We start from the raw sequence: 15,598 nt of genomic DNA on the forward strand, positions 1-15,598 counted from the left end.
TGATTTACAGGTGTTGTCTCTTTCTTTGTGACTTTTTGTAAAAGTCATGTATACCATTTTAAACAGATTTTGAGTTCTAATTTTACCTCCCTTATTTAATAAGTTTGTTAAGCCGTTTGTCATCATTTTTTAAATTATGAATAGACTGAGGATGTTTTGTTATTTGACAAAACAGTTCTTGATTCAGTTTAATTTTGTGGACATAATATGCAGTTAAAAAAGTTACATTTTATCGTAAAATCGCAGTGATATCGTGTCATGACTCAAGTATCGTCATAATATCGTATCGTGGGGCCTCTGGTGATTCCCACCCCTACTATGTTTACATTTCCCCTTGCACATCGATGGCTGCGTTAGCTGATAAACAAAAACGTAAAATGAAAAATAAAAACTTAATAAAGTGACAAAAGCGTAAATAGGTCAGTCATTAAGCAGATCGAGAGGATTGAAAAGATTCAGAATAGGAACCCGATCTTCTCTCTCTTCCTCCTCAACAGATCTCTAATGTGTCTGTTTGATTTATGAAACACGGAATGACACTTTTCTGAGAACAGTCCATGGAGGTCACAGTGGACAACACTGTGAAACAACAACATGAGCTAAAGACGTCAAATCCATGCGAGTCATGCAAGACTCCGTCTCTTTCTGTACACATGTTGCTTGAAGGTTATGAAGACAAAACTTCAAGGGGTAATGTTGATAACTTTTACTTTATCAGCGACTTGATGCTCCAAGACAACTGAACTTGTGTGATGTACAAGTTAAACTAAAATACAGTTTCAAAAGTATTTCTCTGTTACTACAATTACTGCTGCTTACCGTACCACACATAGCTACATTACTTCATCACATGCATCATGCAAACAGAAGTGTTTCAAAAGCAACTTAGTATTAACTCACTCCTTACACAGATTACAATGCTCTCAGGACTCAATACTTTGACTGACATTAAATTAAAAAGTTAACAAAATTCTAATCCACAGTGATAAGCTTATATTTTTGTTTTACTGACTGAATGAATGAATGATGTGGTAAAGAGTCAACCTGAGGGCCTCACTATTATAGCCTAATAAAGTTTGAGTCATGCTTACTTCCTGCCAGCAGATGGTAATAAAAGCTTGCTCTTTGTAGGTAAAGAAACATGTCATTGTTCTGTGGGAGAATATTTAAATATATCTTAAAGCTGGTTATCTTAGAATAGTTAGCTTTTTAATATTTCTTAAATGTGACGACCCTCCACACCTATAAGTGTTCTCGAGCTGCTGGTTCTTCTTTTTGTTGTAGGTTCCTGTCAAGGCGGGGGATGAGCTACACCTAGACCCGGTGTAGTCCTCATCCATATAATCCTCCTTTCCAGACAGACTGTGTGAAAATCGGGGCGCGGATGTTTATTTTTTTTTGTTCAACAATTGATTTTATTATGTTGTAAATAAATGTTGGTGTTATTTTGTCATACAACTTGTCTTCAAGTCCTATTTTTGTGGCAGCCTAAGAGCCGGGTTGTATCTCCTGTATTAAAACTAAATGTTTTAATAAATACAATATCTGTCATATTTCTTCTCAAATCTACAAGTACAAATTCATAAAAACTGTTCCTGATAAACTCTTAAACTATTTCTTGTTACAACCAAACAATGTGTTGATTGAACAACATGCCATTCAATAATAAAACCTCTAACAATGGACTAATCTGAAATCTCTCTGTTCTCCATGCTGCAGGTGAACCCATGACAGTACATGATTTGGTTAACCAAATGATGCCCTGTGCAGGATGTAGTAGACATAGTTAATCTTTTTTTCCATATTGTTGTGATTGATAAGCACAGCAGCACATTGATATCTTAACATTTACCTAGTCCAGCACATGTTATCATATATACAAAGTCGGTATCTGGACTGGTCCTTACCTTATTTGGTACCTGTTCCTAGACTCCCCTCCTCCTCTCTCTCTTAGTGATTCTGAGCTGGGTTGGCCTCTTCTTGCTGGAGAAGCTGTTGGGATCTCCCTCTCTGCTGCCACTTCAGAATGTGCTATGATGTACAGAATAAAGTCAGACAGGATTGATTGTGTACCACGTTTTTTTTTGTGCAAAATTTAAAAATTAGGCTGGAGGTTGTTATTGTGAGTTTAACTGTTACAAATGTTTCCATGTAATGATTTTAAAAGTCACACACACACACACACACACACACACACACACACACACACACACACACACACACACACACACAGGTTAATATACATATTTCCTTAAATTAAAAATAATAATTTCTGTACATGCACAATATGTTCCTGACTGACACCTCCCTCACCCTAGTCAATACTAAGGTGGGATAATTTAACACATGTATGTGTTCTTTAGACCATAAATGACAGAAAGCTGCATAACATTTGTCTTGTCTTATCAATGAAAGCATGTGTAGTAATAAAAATAACATAAACTATGGTTGTGACCCATCTTGAGGCCTGTACAGTCAATCTCGCAGCAGCAGAGAGCATCAAATAATGCTCTCAATGACTTAATATTATACAACAATGAACACATTCACTCAATGTAACACCACTATAGTTGAATTGTACTCACTCCATTTGCAGTGTAAGAATTTTAAGAAAACAGACTTTTTTGATGCTCTATTTCAAAACCTTAAAACAGGATTTTAAGCATTGCATTGTTGAAATACAATTGAAAATGTGCATATAAACATGCCTTCAAGTTCAACACATGAAACAAATGAAAATAAAGTGCTTTGCTAAACAAATTCACAGTGCAGTAACAACATGAGCATGAACACAAACCAAAAAGGCTCACGTACATTGTTTCCACTCATAGGACTTTCAAAGCTATTTCCTCAACATTAAACCATATTTAGGCTAGTTGTGCAACATGTTGTGCAGCAACTTCTGTGAGAGATGCTCTTTCCCCCTGATGTGCTCCAAACACAACGGTCTACTAGTACTTTCAAATTTCTAAAGTCAAACAATGGAAACTGTTCCAACATATTTTACTCCTTGTTTATGGTCCAGTCAGTCAGGTGAGATCAAAAATGTGTAAGAATTCAGAGACATGACCAAACAGCCAAATTAGGCGAGGGCAACATCATAACATGATCAAAAAGATGTTTAATGTTGATTATATCACATCATTTAAAATAACACAAATACACTACAGGACATAAACAAGTCTAAAAGTAAAACTATCCCAGTTTAAACTAGCCTGGATAATCTCAGACATAGCAAGAAACACATTTTATTTTGCATTAATTTACATGAGGTTTGTCTCTCAGACAACTTTGTAAAATGTGTCTTAATATAACCCACTATCCTTGTTCAAACACAACTTTTAGGTACATCAATAAGAGATGAAGAAGCCTTTTCTTCTGATTCTGTGGTTACAAGTCATGTGTTGTTCTTTCTCTGTCTTTATCACTTCCTTTTCACATCCACATCATCTTTAATTGTATGCTTTTAAACCCGGATTCCCAGATCTGATCAGATATCAGATGATATCCCATGAGTCATTTTATTTGTTAAAGTCTAACCTGACTCTTGTGGCACTTCTTTGGAAACCACCTGACAATACGACATTCACGATAATAAGGAAACAAAGCGCGTTTAGACAAAGACAACAGTCACAAGTGAATTCAAAACATGGTCATAAACTTAACTCTTTTGGACAGTATCAGTTTTTCTATTAAATATACAGCTCTGGGGGGCGGTAGCCTGGTGCGCGTGCCCCATGTGCGGAGGCTTTAGTCCTCCGGGTGGGCGGGCCCGGGTTTGAATCTGACCTGTGGCTCCCTTCCTGAATGCCATTCCCCACTCTCTCTCTCTTCCTGATTTCTGACTTCATCCACTGTCCTATCTCTACAATAAAGGCACAAAAAGCCTCAGAATACATCTTTTAAAAAGAAGTTTTGTTCTCATCACTTATCCAAAGTTTTATGGAGACATACATAAGAGGCTGAGCTCTAACTCTGGACATCACTAAAAACAAGTGCTGAGACTTCTGAGGTGACTTCATAAAGGGTTACTCTGGGTTAGATCTCGACCACAGGAGCTCTATAAGTAAACACAAGCTGTTTGAATTCAGATATCAAATATTACCACCTATTCAAATGTACTCAATTTAACCTCGTAAAGTAGGCTACGCATTTCCAAGTAAGACAGAAGATAATATATAGTTTACTATACTAAGTCAATAACAAGAGGAAAAAAATTATCATTGACTGGAATTGTCATTTGAAAACAGATTAAGGAAAGAGTTCAAACACTGACCTTTCTCAGAAGTGAACTGCTTCCTGCTTGAGTCACACATCACGTGCAGACGTACAGTAGATAGTGCAGACACGTGCACGCTTTACTGTTTATTATCAGACATACAGTGTCCTACAAACCAACATTGTGGCAGTAAACGTCAAGAGAGGCATGTCAGCATCATTAAGCTGTAAATATGACACACACAGGAGACGAATGACGTCGGGTCATAAATGTTTAAAGACTAAGCATCGAAGTTTGTTCTTCAGCTGGGAGGCAAATAATCTCACTAATTATCTTCTGCCCTTTTAATCACATCTCTCAGTCTTCCTCAGCAGATGGAGTTTTGCAGCCAGACAACCCAGCAGAACATAGTTTGTGTTTGACGTCTATATGGCTCCGACCTAATCACTTCTCACAGTTTTAATTTACCTGCAGACATTTAAGGAGTGATGGGATGATATTTAAACCCCTCAGTCGGAGCCTACAGGTGGATGCTGGGGTAGAGGAGGTGGGGCGGAGCACGAGCGCTGTCCTGGTGCAGGTCAGAGCAATGAAAGAGCAAAGAGGGAGGGACGGGAAATCTTACAGCTTAAATAGACTAATTAGAAAGAGATGTTGTCAGGTGATTGTTAAGAATGAAGCATGTCAAGTGAAATCAGTGCAGCTCGAGTTGACGGCCTGAACTAGCTCGCAGGCGTCGCCTCGTTTATTGTAAAGAGGTTGAAGCAGGAAGTAACGTGGGTTGAACCTTCTGGCAAAAAAAAAGAGTTCAGTCAGTATCACTTTTTTAAGTAAATTACTTTTTCACAATTATTTGTATTTGGCGGTATGGCTCCGTCTGGGAGATAAGCAGCAAACCCAAACAGAGCAGGCATCAATGAAGAGCATGACATTGATCAAGTCAGAACAGCAGAAAAGGAGGAGCTGGGGTGGAGGAGAGTTGCAAAGGGAGCAGCAGTTTAAATAAGGCGGCATATGTACTATTTGGCCACTAAGCTAGGACGCTTTGAGGTAAATCAGCTGATGCGGCTTGCGTGAGATCAGCTGTTACCAAAACTCAGGCCTGATAGTAAAGCGTGACGCCGTGACCTTCCTAAACTAACGCTACGCTCCATATTTGGATACATGTTTTGCAGGTGCATTGTAGAGTGTGCATTGTGTTCTGCAGTAAGAGTCAAACCTGGCTTGAAACGTTTGCTTCATCAGCCGGGATCAAAGATAAGTGAAGAAAAATAACTCAAAAACAAAACCTCTTTGAGCAAATGTTGTTTTATTACTGCAAATAAATAGTTTGATTCTGTTCAAGACAAACATTTAAGCTGAACTAGACTATAAAAAACAATTAAAGATCGCATCCATTTCATTTATACATTCCTTCGGCTTTGTGTTTTGTTTTGTTTTATAAAAAAAAATGTTTCTTGATCAGTAAGTTTCCTCAGAGCTTTAAGATTTAAAGTGCATAGTCTGCATAGTCTGTTAGAAAGTGAGAACGGCTGATTCATACAAAATGTGGGTTTATCTTCATGTTGACCAGGAAGTCATCAGTCACTCGTTCTGTGGAGATAAAAAAAACAAACAAACAAATTTAATAAAAATGTATTAAACCTGTAGATGACAATAAGAGTCCACGTCTTATGCAAAGTTTGTACAGATTACCGAGCACAGATGTAGAGTCTATATCGATGCCACAGAAACTTCCATCTATATAGCATTGTCATACTTTACCTGCATTTGTGTATACACCCAGTCGATAAAGTAGGTAACGTTGCCGTAGACACCTGGCTTGTTCCTCCAAGCACATCCAATCCCCCAGCTGGTGTCCCCTGCCAGCCACCATACATTCCCCTCCTTGACCACCAGGGGTCCTCCACTGTCACCCTGCAGCCCACAGGACATAATAACATCCTTTAGTGTGAATGTGTGGGTGTGTGTGTGTGTGTGTGTGTGAGGGCCAGAGAGATTCATCTCAGACTAACCTGACACGAATCGACTCCTCCCTCCAGTTTACCGGCACAGATCATTGTCTCGCTGACTTGTCCGTCCAACACCTGAGGTGTGTTACAGGTCTCTCTTTTGTAAATGGTCACCTGAGCCTGATTCATTTTGTCCGGGGATGATCCTGTGATAAAAAAAAAAAATGATTGTACACACTCAGTTAGCTCAGTGATGTATTAAAAAAAGCACATTTATTTTTTGTACTTTAAGCCTTAAAGACAGGTGAACCTTGACACGTTTCAACAAATAATCTACAGGAAGGAATAGCAGGAAGTGCTCAGAAATGATTGTGTTCAATATGCTCTCAATTTCACTAGACATAGAAAGTTGGATATCCTGTTGTAGCCTTCAACTGATAAGGGGTACAACTGGCAAACCATTAAAGACGTGTACCAAATATAAAGAGAGAGAAAAGCAATGATGAATAAACTACAGGTGTTTTATAGTTAATGCTAATGAAGCACAATGTTCATTTCCAAGGCTTCAAGGCCAGTGTCCACAGTGCTCGCGTCCTCCGTTTCCGAGTGCTTCTCACCAGCGCTCATTGTTGCTGGGTTATGACAGTAAACTTCTGGCTGCTTCTCTCAGTAATGTCCATGAGGTGTTTTTTATTTTTTTTAGTTTAAATACATTTTAAATATCTCTGTGTGAATAATATTTGCTTTAACTTCAGGAAATATCACAAAGAAAACTTGAAGGAGTCGTGTCCTGGCATCAGCAGATCTACACCTGGAAATGATACCCTCAAAAGGACGAGTCAGACTAGCATCTCCTTCGACATTGTTGTTGACAAAGCTGATGTTGGAAGTCCGACCCCGCCTTGATTCTGATTGGTCAGTAAGGGAGAAGTGACATTGACGAGCACAGCGGCTCCGGGCGCCCCTTTAAATGTTTTTAAATCTAAAATGAAAGACATGGAAGCAGATTCTACAGGATGTCGATGTTTTAGCTTGGCTGTTTGAAAAACTGATTCCCAGATATGACTCATAGATTGTTCTATTTTAATCCAATTAGTGTTTTGTAAATTGTACTTTGTCTCTCTTTGTATTTCCGTCTGTAACTTTGTGTTTTTGCTGCTGACTGTCTCGGCCAGGTCCCCCTTGAAAAGGAGGTTTTTAATCTCAATGGGACCAACCTGGTTAAATAAAGGTAAAACACTGCAGCTTCATAAGTCGCCCAATTCATCAGATCATGAGAATGTAAGAGGCTCCCCTTATGAGCTTATTGTCTTCACGCTGTCCTGACATATTCTAAAGAGTGTTACAGTCAGTTTCAAGTGGAGGTTTAATGTGATGGATCACTAAAACTAACACAGGACTTTCATCAACAGTGAATTCCTTTGACGTTTCATTTCTCTGACCAACACATTCAAAACTACATCATCAATCATCCGGCTCACCAGATGAGCGTAAAGCTCCCCATCCTGTAATCCAGGCCTGACGTTCAGCAGAGAGGACAACGTCGATGTTGGGCAGACACACAGGCCTCACCGTGTCTAAAACACACACACACACACACACACACACACACACACACACACACACACACACACACACACACACACAGGTATGTTTATAGTCTCGCTGCAGGAATGAACTCACAGCTCGTACCATTATTTACTACATGAATTGAGAGTTTTATGAGGTGGAACTTACTTGAAAAAGTCAGAGGTGAACTGAGCTTTAAGAGAGCAATGTCATTGTCATTAGTTAGCGTGTCAAACTTTTCATGAGTGATGATTTTGTGGACAGTTTTGCTGCCACCAAGGCTCATTCTGATCAAGCTCACGTCACCAGAGTATACTCGCCAACTTGCAGGATAGGAGTAATCACTGAGTGGGAAAATAACAAACAGGGAGAACACAAATATCAGATTCCTTACTGAATGACCGTCAAAATGAAATAATAATTAATAATAATAACGAGAACAAATGAACTAATGGTATGAAGGTGTGCTCAGGTGTAGAGACTCACTCTTGGAAGCAGTGTGCAGCAGAGAGGATCCATTCAGGGCTGATGATGGAGCCCCCACAAGCGTGTTGACCGTAAAATTGGAGACTGACTTGCCACGGCCAGGCCCCGTTCACTGCCTCCGTACCACCGACGATACGAGAGCTGGGTGCTGCGGAACTCTCACCACATTCTGGGGACGAGGGGTGAACAAAATGAAAAAAAAAAAAAAAGATGATGTTAGGTTAACGATCGCATGTATTTGGCCCCCTTACAGAGAAAGGGTACAACTAATAAAAACATAACAAATTACAAAAATGAATGAGGATGTCAGTTGTGTAATAGTGTCCCGGTGTAGAAGTAACTTACCAATACATTTAAGTCTGACAGCTCTGACTGAGCAACTCTTGCTGCAACGGAAAAGAGGACAATAGGTTAAAAAAAAAAAGCAAAAAAAAAAGAGAGCAGTAAATCCAACGTTAGGGAATATTATTGTATAATTCACACTATGTAGATAGTTGGACTGCTACGAAGCCCCTGAAGTCCCAAAAGGTAAAAGAAATATATATATCTTGTGCACATCAGATATGTTTTTGTACTTTTTGGGAATTTAGGGACTCCGTAGATTGCAACTAATGCCGATACTTTGCATTTGAATCATCATAGCAAGAGGATCATGCAGAACATACAAACTGTAAAGAAAGACTCCCTCTAACACAAGGAAACATTTCATTTAAACATGTCATGAAACTATTCTGATACACACTTAAGAACATTTATATATCGAGCATATCAGATGGAGCCTTGCGAACTGAAACATGATTTACAGTATTTGTCCAAACAGATGAAGCACAAGCAGTCTGTGTGTGGATATTATCAAGAATGTTTGGACTTTTTTTTAACACATTTGCAGATTCATGCACGCATTTTTGGATCCATTAACACATTTACTTGTTTTGCTTTTTTTGCAGTAATGTCTCCACAGCTGTCAGCTGCCCTGTGGTTTGTTAGTTTGCACCTAATCTTGCCCTTCTGCGTTGTGATTGGCTGGTACTCATTGACGTGAAAAGATCATAATTTGAGTTCAAATATGAAGTGTATGTTGACATTTGGTTTCACAGAGAACACAAGCTGTGCTGTCCTGTGTGAAAGTTTTCTACCCAGTCACAGCGCAGTGTAATTAGGCTGAGCTCTGAAGCCGCTATGTTTCCGAGCATGATGGCTTCAAAAGGACAAAAAAGTGAGGAGAGTGTGGTTGTGCAGAAGACCATGTGGTAAAAAAGAACAACTCTTCTGCTATTGTGATATATTTAAGACTGACAGACGATGTGTGCAAACACAGGTGTGTGAAACATGCCGCACAGTCGACAGAATTAGGAACCAGGCATATTTATTTATTTATCGCACATCATATCTTCAGGGAAGTATAGAACAATGTAATCACACATCACCCTGCAGTCACGGTTGTGTTACCTGTGCATGAGCTGTGACTGTATGTGTGAGCCGTGGTTACTTTCAGACTTCAGCTTCATGTACCCGTCAGAGGCCACTGATCCTGCGTTGGTTTGTGTGGAGGACACATAATCAGTCCTGTGAGATGGAAAACATGAAAAAAATATCAGACTCAGACTCAGAAGGCAAAAACTCAATGGGGGGCACCTACAACCAGTGTTGATTCCTTCATTGAGAAATGTTGGTTTTCACAGGAATAATGCTGCAACGCTTAGCAGGACATTGAGAGTGAGTGCTGTCAGATGGGGCCCGATTAGGCAGGTTTCCTACTGTCGTTGCAAAATTTGTACATTATGAGGCAATGCTTTGGTTTAAAGTTTGGCCCCTTACTGGCCTGGGGCCCCAACCAGTTGCCTGCCTTGCCTGTTGACAAGCAGCGGCTGAGCTGTGGGAATGTTAACCAACTGGGGGATAGGTTACCGCCCTTTGTGATGTCATGAAGGGAAAATCTCCAAACAGCCTGTTTGAGCACAAAGACGGAGAGGATGGACTTTTCTCATAATTGGGGGGTTTGTAGACAGACTAGGGCAGGCATGGGCAAACTACGGCCTGCGGGACATATACTTGGGCTTTTTAATCCGGCCCGCCGAACTTGTCCAAATTATATTATTATTAAATAAAATGTTATTATAATTAAACCATGTTCGTTTTCCCCTGTAATGCCCGCGTTTCCCCAATAGATGGCGCACTTCAGAGTGTGGTGTATTATTCCCTTCTTCACTTTTTCGCTTTGCCCTATGAACCCGTATGAGCCCTTCTGTAAAAATGAGCAGATCAAAGAAAAGTGGACAGTGAATGCCGAGTGTTTAATACGGAGTGGACAACTAAATATTTTTTCACTGAAGTCCGATCAAAGGCTGTATGCCTGATATGCCAAGAAACTGTCGCAGTTTTCAAAGAGTACAATATCAGCCGTCACTTTGCTACGAAGCATGCTAACTACACTAGCAAGCAGTCCCCGCAAGAACGGGCGGCTGCGGCTCAGAGGTTGAAGGCTAATTTACAGACTCAGCAACATTTTTTTCACCAACAAACTGCGATTCAAGAGTCAACTACCAAGGCAAGTTTTTTGCTGGCATTCAAATTAGCAAAGGCTAGCAAGTCTTTCTCCGAAGGCGAGTTTTTAAAAGAATGCGTGGTAGAGACAGCAGGTCTCTTGTGTCCGGAGAGCCAAGGCCAGTTTGAAAAAATCAGTTTATCACGCAGGACTGTGACTCGCTGTGTGGAACTGATTGACGAAGATATAGCCAGCGAATTAAACAAAAAGGCTGAGTCCTTTAAGTTATATTCACTAGCGCTGGATGAAAGTAATGACGTAAAAGACACTGCTCAGCTCCTCGTTTTTATCCGAGGGATTAATGACAGTTTTGAGATAACGGAGGAGTTTTTGACCATGGAGTCCCTGAAAGGAAAAACACGAGGAGAGGACTTGTATAACCAGGTGTCTGCTGTCATCGAGAGAATGAAGCTACCTTGGAGTAAACTTGCCAATGTCACAACGGATGGATCGCCAAATTTAACTGGAAAACATGTTGGGCTGCTGAAAAGAATCCAGGATAAAGTGAAAGAGGAAAACCCTGACCAGGATGTTATTTTCCTTCACTGCATCATCCATCAGGAATCTCTGTGTAAGTCTGTATTGCAGCTTAATCATTTCGTGAATCCAGTTGTAAAACTTGTTAACTTGATACGAGCAAGGGGACTTCAGCATCGTTAGTTTATTACGTTCCTGGAGGAAACTGATGCGGATCATCAGGACTTACCTTGCATATTCATGCTTTGCTACCTGTTAAAGGCCAAATCCTTTCATGTAATGGCTTTTACATGTCATTTCTATTAGTTCACACAAACACTCCATCCATCTGTTCCTGGCCCGGCCCCTCTGTCAAATTTTAGAACCCATTGTGGCCCGCGAGTCAAAAAGTTTGCCCACCCCTGGACTAGGGGAACATATTAGTTTTGGAAAACCATGGTGAAGTGTATTGTGCATAATATGTGACCTTTAACCTTTTCAGTCAGTGTGGTACTTCTACAGAGGGGGTAGCAAAAACATCCATACAGAAGACTAGCTTCACCTCTTGTATCCGATGTGTTCACACACAGCTCGCCCATAGTTGTTGTCCCAGTTTTCAGCGCACACCGGCATCCACTTCTGGTTGTCAGAGGAGAAACTTTCCAGCAGGAAGTTTGTCCCACGAAGGCGAACTGTGACGCAGACAGAACGATGCTTTAGTAACTCGGCTTTATAACTGTGTGTAATGTTTAGGGTTTTTGATTGAATGTCTTACAGCACTGAGCTTCATCTTCTCCATGAGTACAGTCCTTCACTCCGTCACACCACTGAGACACACTCAGACATTTCCCTCCAGTCCGACACAACCTCCCCAGTAAACACTGGTAATATACTGAACAAACACATGTACACATAAATACAGGAACACACAGGTTTCTGATGATCTTTCACGCGATGACTAAAAATATTTGCATAAACTTACAGAAATACCAGAGCAGGAGTGCGATAACGGCCAGGACAAGGAGCACACACAGGGACGCACACAGAATGATTTTCCCGTGGCATTTCTTTCTACCTGTAAGGCGAGACGGGCGAGATACAAAAAGATTCATTAACAGAACTGATACGAGTTATTTCTGGTGTTACATAATAGAATGCAAATTACAGGCCTTATAGGATTTACATCTACTTCAACATGCAAATATCTGGCTTAGAAGACACTGAACAGCAGACATGACCTGACAGAAACTCACTGAGGTTCAAAGGTCGGACACAGTCTTAAATTCTTTCAGCATTTTATGGTTTTTATTGCACCAATGTCTGTCCATGTTTTGAAATGAACACTAGGGCCACCTGTGCAATTGTGGAAAAATAGAACAGGAAATGATGTGCAATAAAAGATAAAACAGTAGCATCCCCCCCTCCCCCTCCCAAGCTCAGTTTCAGCTGAGTCCTGAGTCTGGTTTTGCTCGAGGTTTCTGCCTCTCAAAGGAAGTTTTTTCTTGCCACTGTAACTTTGGTAAATGTTGCTCATAATGGATTAACGTTGGGTCTTTGTAGCTAATATAACAAAGAGAAAGGTCTTAATCTGCTGTTTGTAAAGTGTCTTGAGATAACATTGATTATGACTTGACGCTATACAAATAAAGATTGATCGGCCGATTGATTGATCAAATTGTTTCTAGTATAAAAGGTTTTTATTTGGAAAGGAATAATATGTACTTTCTGCCTATCTCACTCTTTAAATCAACAGTCTGACTCATGTTCAGTGTTTAAATCATAAATATGGGGCAGAGGTAGCCTAGTTGTTAGTGCGCGCGCCCTATGTACAGAGGCTGAAGTCCTCAAAGAGCGGATGGCCCAGATTTGAATCCGAGCTGAAGCTCCCTTCCTGCATGTTGTTCCCCGCTCTATCTCTCTCTCAATCTCTCTCTCTCTCTCTCTCTCCCTGGTTTCTGACTATAGCCACTGTCCTATCTCTAAAATAGAGGCAAACAATCAAGAATAATAAATGGCCTATTCTTTGAAATAGAACATTATACATGTTCATTCTTTTGAGTGGATATTTGTATAAGGATTAAGTGAAGGTCAATATTTACCCATGGTTCACAAAGGATACAGGTGGGTCAAACATTACTGTACCTTTCGTTTGTCCTGTGTTCTGAGGTATTCCAGGTGTTACAGTCTGGTGTATGTTGATGGGACTCGGAGTGGTGGCGACATAGCTGGGGGTCTGATGAGGGAGGGTGGGGTATATACTCTGTTGCTGGTTGTATGGTGGGGGTCTGACTTCATCGTGCTGATACGCGATGTTGTCATAGGTGGGAACATGAGCCTGCAGGTAGAGCGAAGACATTAAAGCAACACAACTTTCAAAGGATTAGGGATTTGACACAAATACCTTCACACTAAGAAATCATACATGAGAAGTAATTTATATCAAAGTATTAACAATTCAAAAAGAGACGATATGATACTGAACTTACCTGATTATCATTCATGATGAAACTGGTGTCAGTGCGCAGGGAGGTAGAACGTCAAACCTGAACAAGGTTAAAATGTTACTAAACAACAAACTATTAATAAAGAACCGGTCCTGTTATGATGCACACACTTTGGACTAAGTGTATGATTAATTAAAGCGATATTAATTTACCAAAATACATTTTTCTGACAGCTTTTATTAGCATGACGGGGTCAAAAAGCTCCAGCAACACTTACAGTATGACGATCAACTTTTTTCACTTCCTCAGCTTTTATTAGCATGTAAGATCACAAGAACACACTGCAAAGAGTCAAATCAAAGCAACTGTATTTGTTCATTTCTGGTCAAAAATATCTCATTACAGGGGCACCGGTTGCCAAGTGGTTAGTGCGCGTTAAGTGTGCGGCCCGGGGTTCAAATCCAGCCTGTGGCTCCTTCCCTGCATGTCTTTCTCCACTTTCTCTCTGCTCCTGATTTCTGACTGTATCCACTCTCCTATCTCTCAGTCAAAGGCTCAAAAAATAAGTCCTTATAAACATCTTATACAAGATATCACAAGCAAAAAATAAGGTCTGGATTGCTTGTAATGAGTAAAAGATATCTCTGGAAGCAGCAAGCAAAGTGTCCTTACTGGACCTGTTTTGAAATAAGGTGCACTCCCTTATTTGTAGAACAGGTGTTTGCTTGTTATATCTTAAGGTAAGATTTGTATCTTGACCTGTCAGGTGAGTGTGGCACATAATAAGTGTAGTGAGATATTTTTGATTAGAAACTAGAAATATTCTCTAGTTGAGATTTGGGTTTTTGCAGCACATAAAACCCCTAACTTTGTGTTTTTGCTGCTGACTGTCTCGGCCAGGTCTCCCTTGGAAAAGTGGTTCTTAATCTCAATAGACCAACCTGATTAAATAAAGGTAAATATAAAAAATTAAAATATAAAAATGACCTAAATATATCAATACTGATCTGCCCCGCTGAACAAACACTGAGTAACTTTTAACAAACAAGCAACAAGTGTATTCAAGAGCTGTTCCACATTTCTTCAGTTAATCACAAATAGAACATCTAAAATGCTCACCTCAGCAGGCAGACTCACTTTGAGGTAACACAAACTTGTGTCCACGCTTTGGCGAGGAAATGTTGATCAAATTCTTTGAAATTCCTCCAGCGCTCAGTTATCCTGTCTGTCCCTGCACCCCCTCTGTCTCTTTCTGTTTCTCGCTCTCTCCATTCCTCCATGTAATCATCAGCCATAACCACACCTTCCCTCCCGTGTGCACAGGCCAGCCTGTTGTGAACCTCTCCGTTTACACAACACTTGACATGAGCAAACAGCCGGTATCGACTAACTACAAAACTGATTCTCATTATTTCTGTTCAGGACTTCAGGCGAGGTTAATCAAGTGGACTTTTGATATTGAATTATATAACAAGTTACCCAACGTGATGTACAAATACTGTGAATGTGATTCTCATGAATCATTATCCCATTTTCAAATGAGAGGTTAATGGTCACTTTGCACATCACTTTAAACATTGGTCCTGTTAATAAATCCTTTTTCTTGTTAGCGCAGAACATCGACGTGATACTTGCAGAATAAACTTCTTCACGAGTGTGATGCAAACTCTGACTGTGCTGCATAAGAGCAAACAGAACTCCTTTTCAAATAGTCGACTCCCTCAATAAATATAGTGTCAAATATGCTTCTCTATTAAATCTGCATGTCCTTCAAATACAGCACATAAATATTGCATAACATCGAGGAAATTAAAACTTTCCATTAGTCATTAGGCAGTTTCTTTAAAGTGATTAACGTGAGTCAAAGCCGTCCCTCCTGTTAGAAGAAGGGATGGGGAAAAGGTGACGCACGTCCCTGCTTGTTTGA

At 40.1% G+C, this 15,598-nt stretch overlaps 1 protein-coding gene across 1 annotated transcript; it reads right to left on the reverse strand.

Annotated features, from left to right (window-relative positions):
- Positions 1-5,508: 5,508 nt before the first annotated feature.
- On the reverse strand, positions 5,509-13,840 carry tmprss2 (transmembrane serine protease 2). Its single transcript, XM_061055960.1, has 13 exons — positions 13,714-13,840; positions 13,370-13,562; positions 12,210-12,302; positions 12,003-12,119; positions 11,790-11,919; positions 9,676-9,792; positions 8,572-8,612; positions 8,227-8,395; positions 7,909-8,084; positions 7,653-7,748; positions 6,235-6,377; positions 5,984-6,136; positions 5,509-5,812 (listed from the first exon to the last, which is right to left on the reverse strand). The coding sequence occupies exons 1-13, from the start codon at positions 13,726-13,728 to the stop codon at positions 5,804-5,806; spliced, it is 1,452 nt and encodes a 483-aa protein (XP_060911943.1). The 5' UTR covers positions 13,729-13,840; the 3' UTR covers positions 5,509-5,803.
- Between the last annotated feature and the right edge of the window lie 1,758 nt (positions 13,841-15,598).

This window comes from Labrus mixtus, chromosome 14 (genome assembly GCF_963584025.1).
Source record: "Labrus mixtus chromosome 14, fLabMix1.1, whole genome shotgun sequence".
In the NCBI taxonomy this organism is placed as follows: Eukaryota; Metazoa; Chordata; class Actinopteri; order Labriformes; family Labridae; genus Labrus; species Labrus mixtus.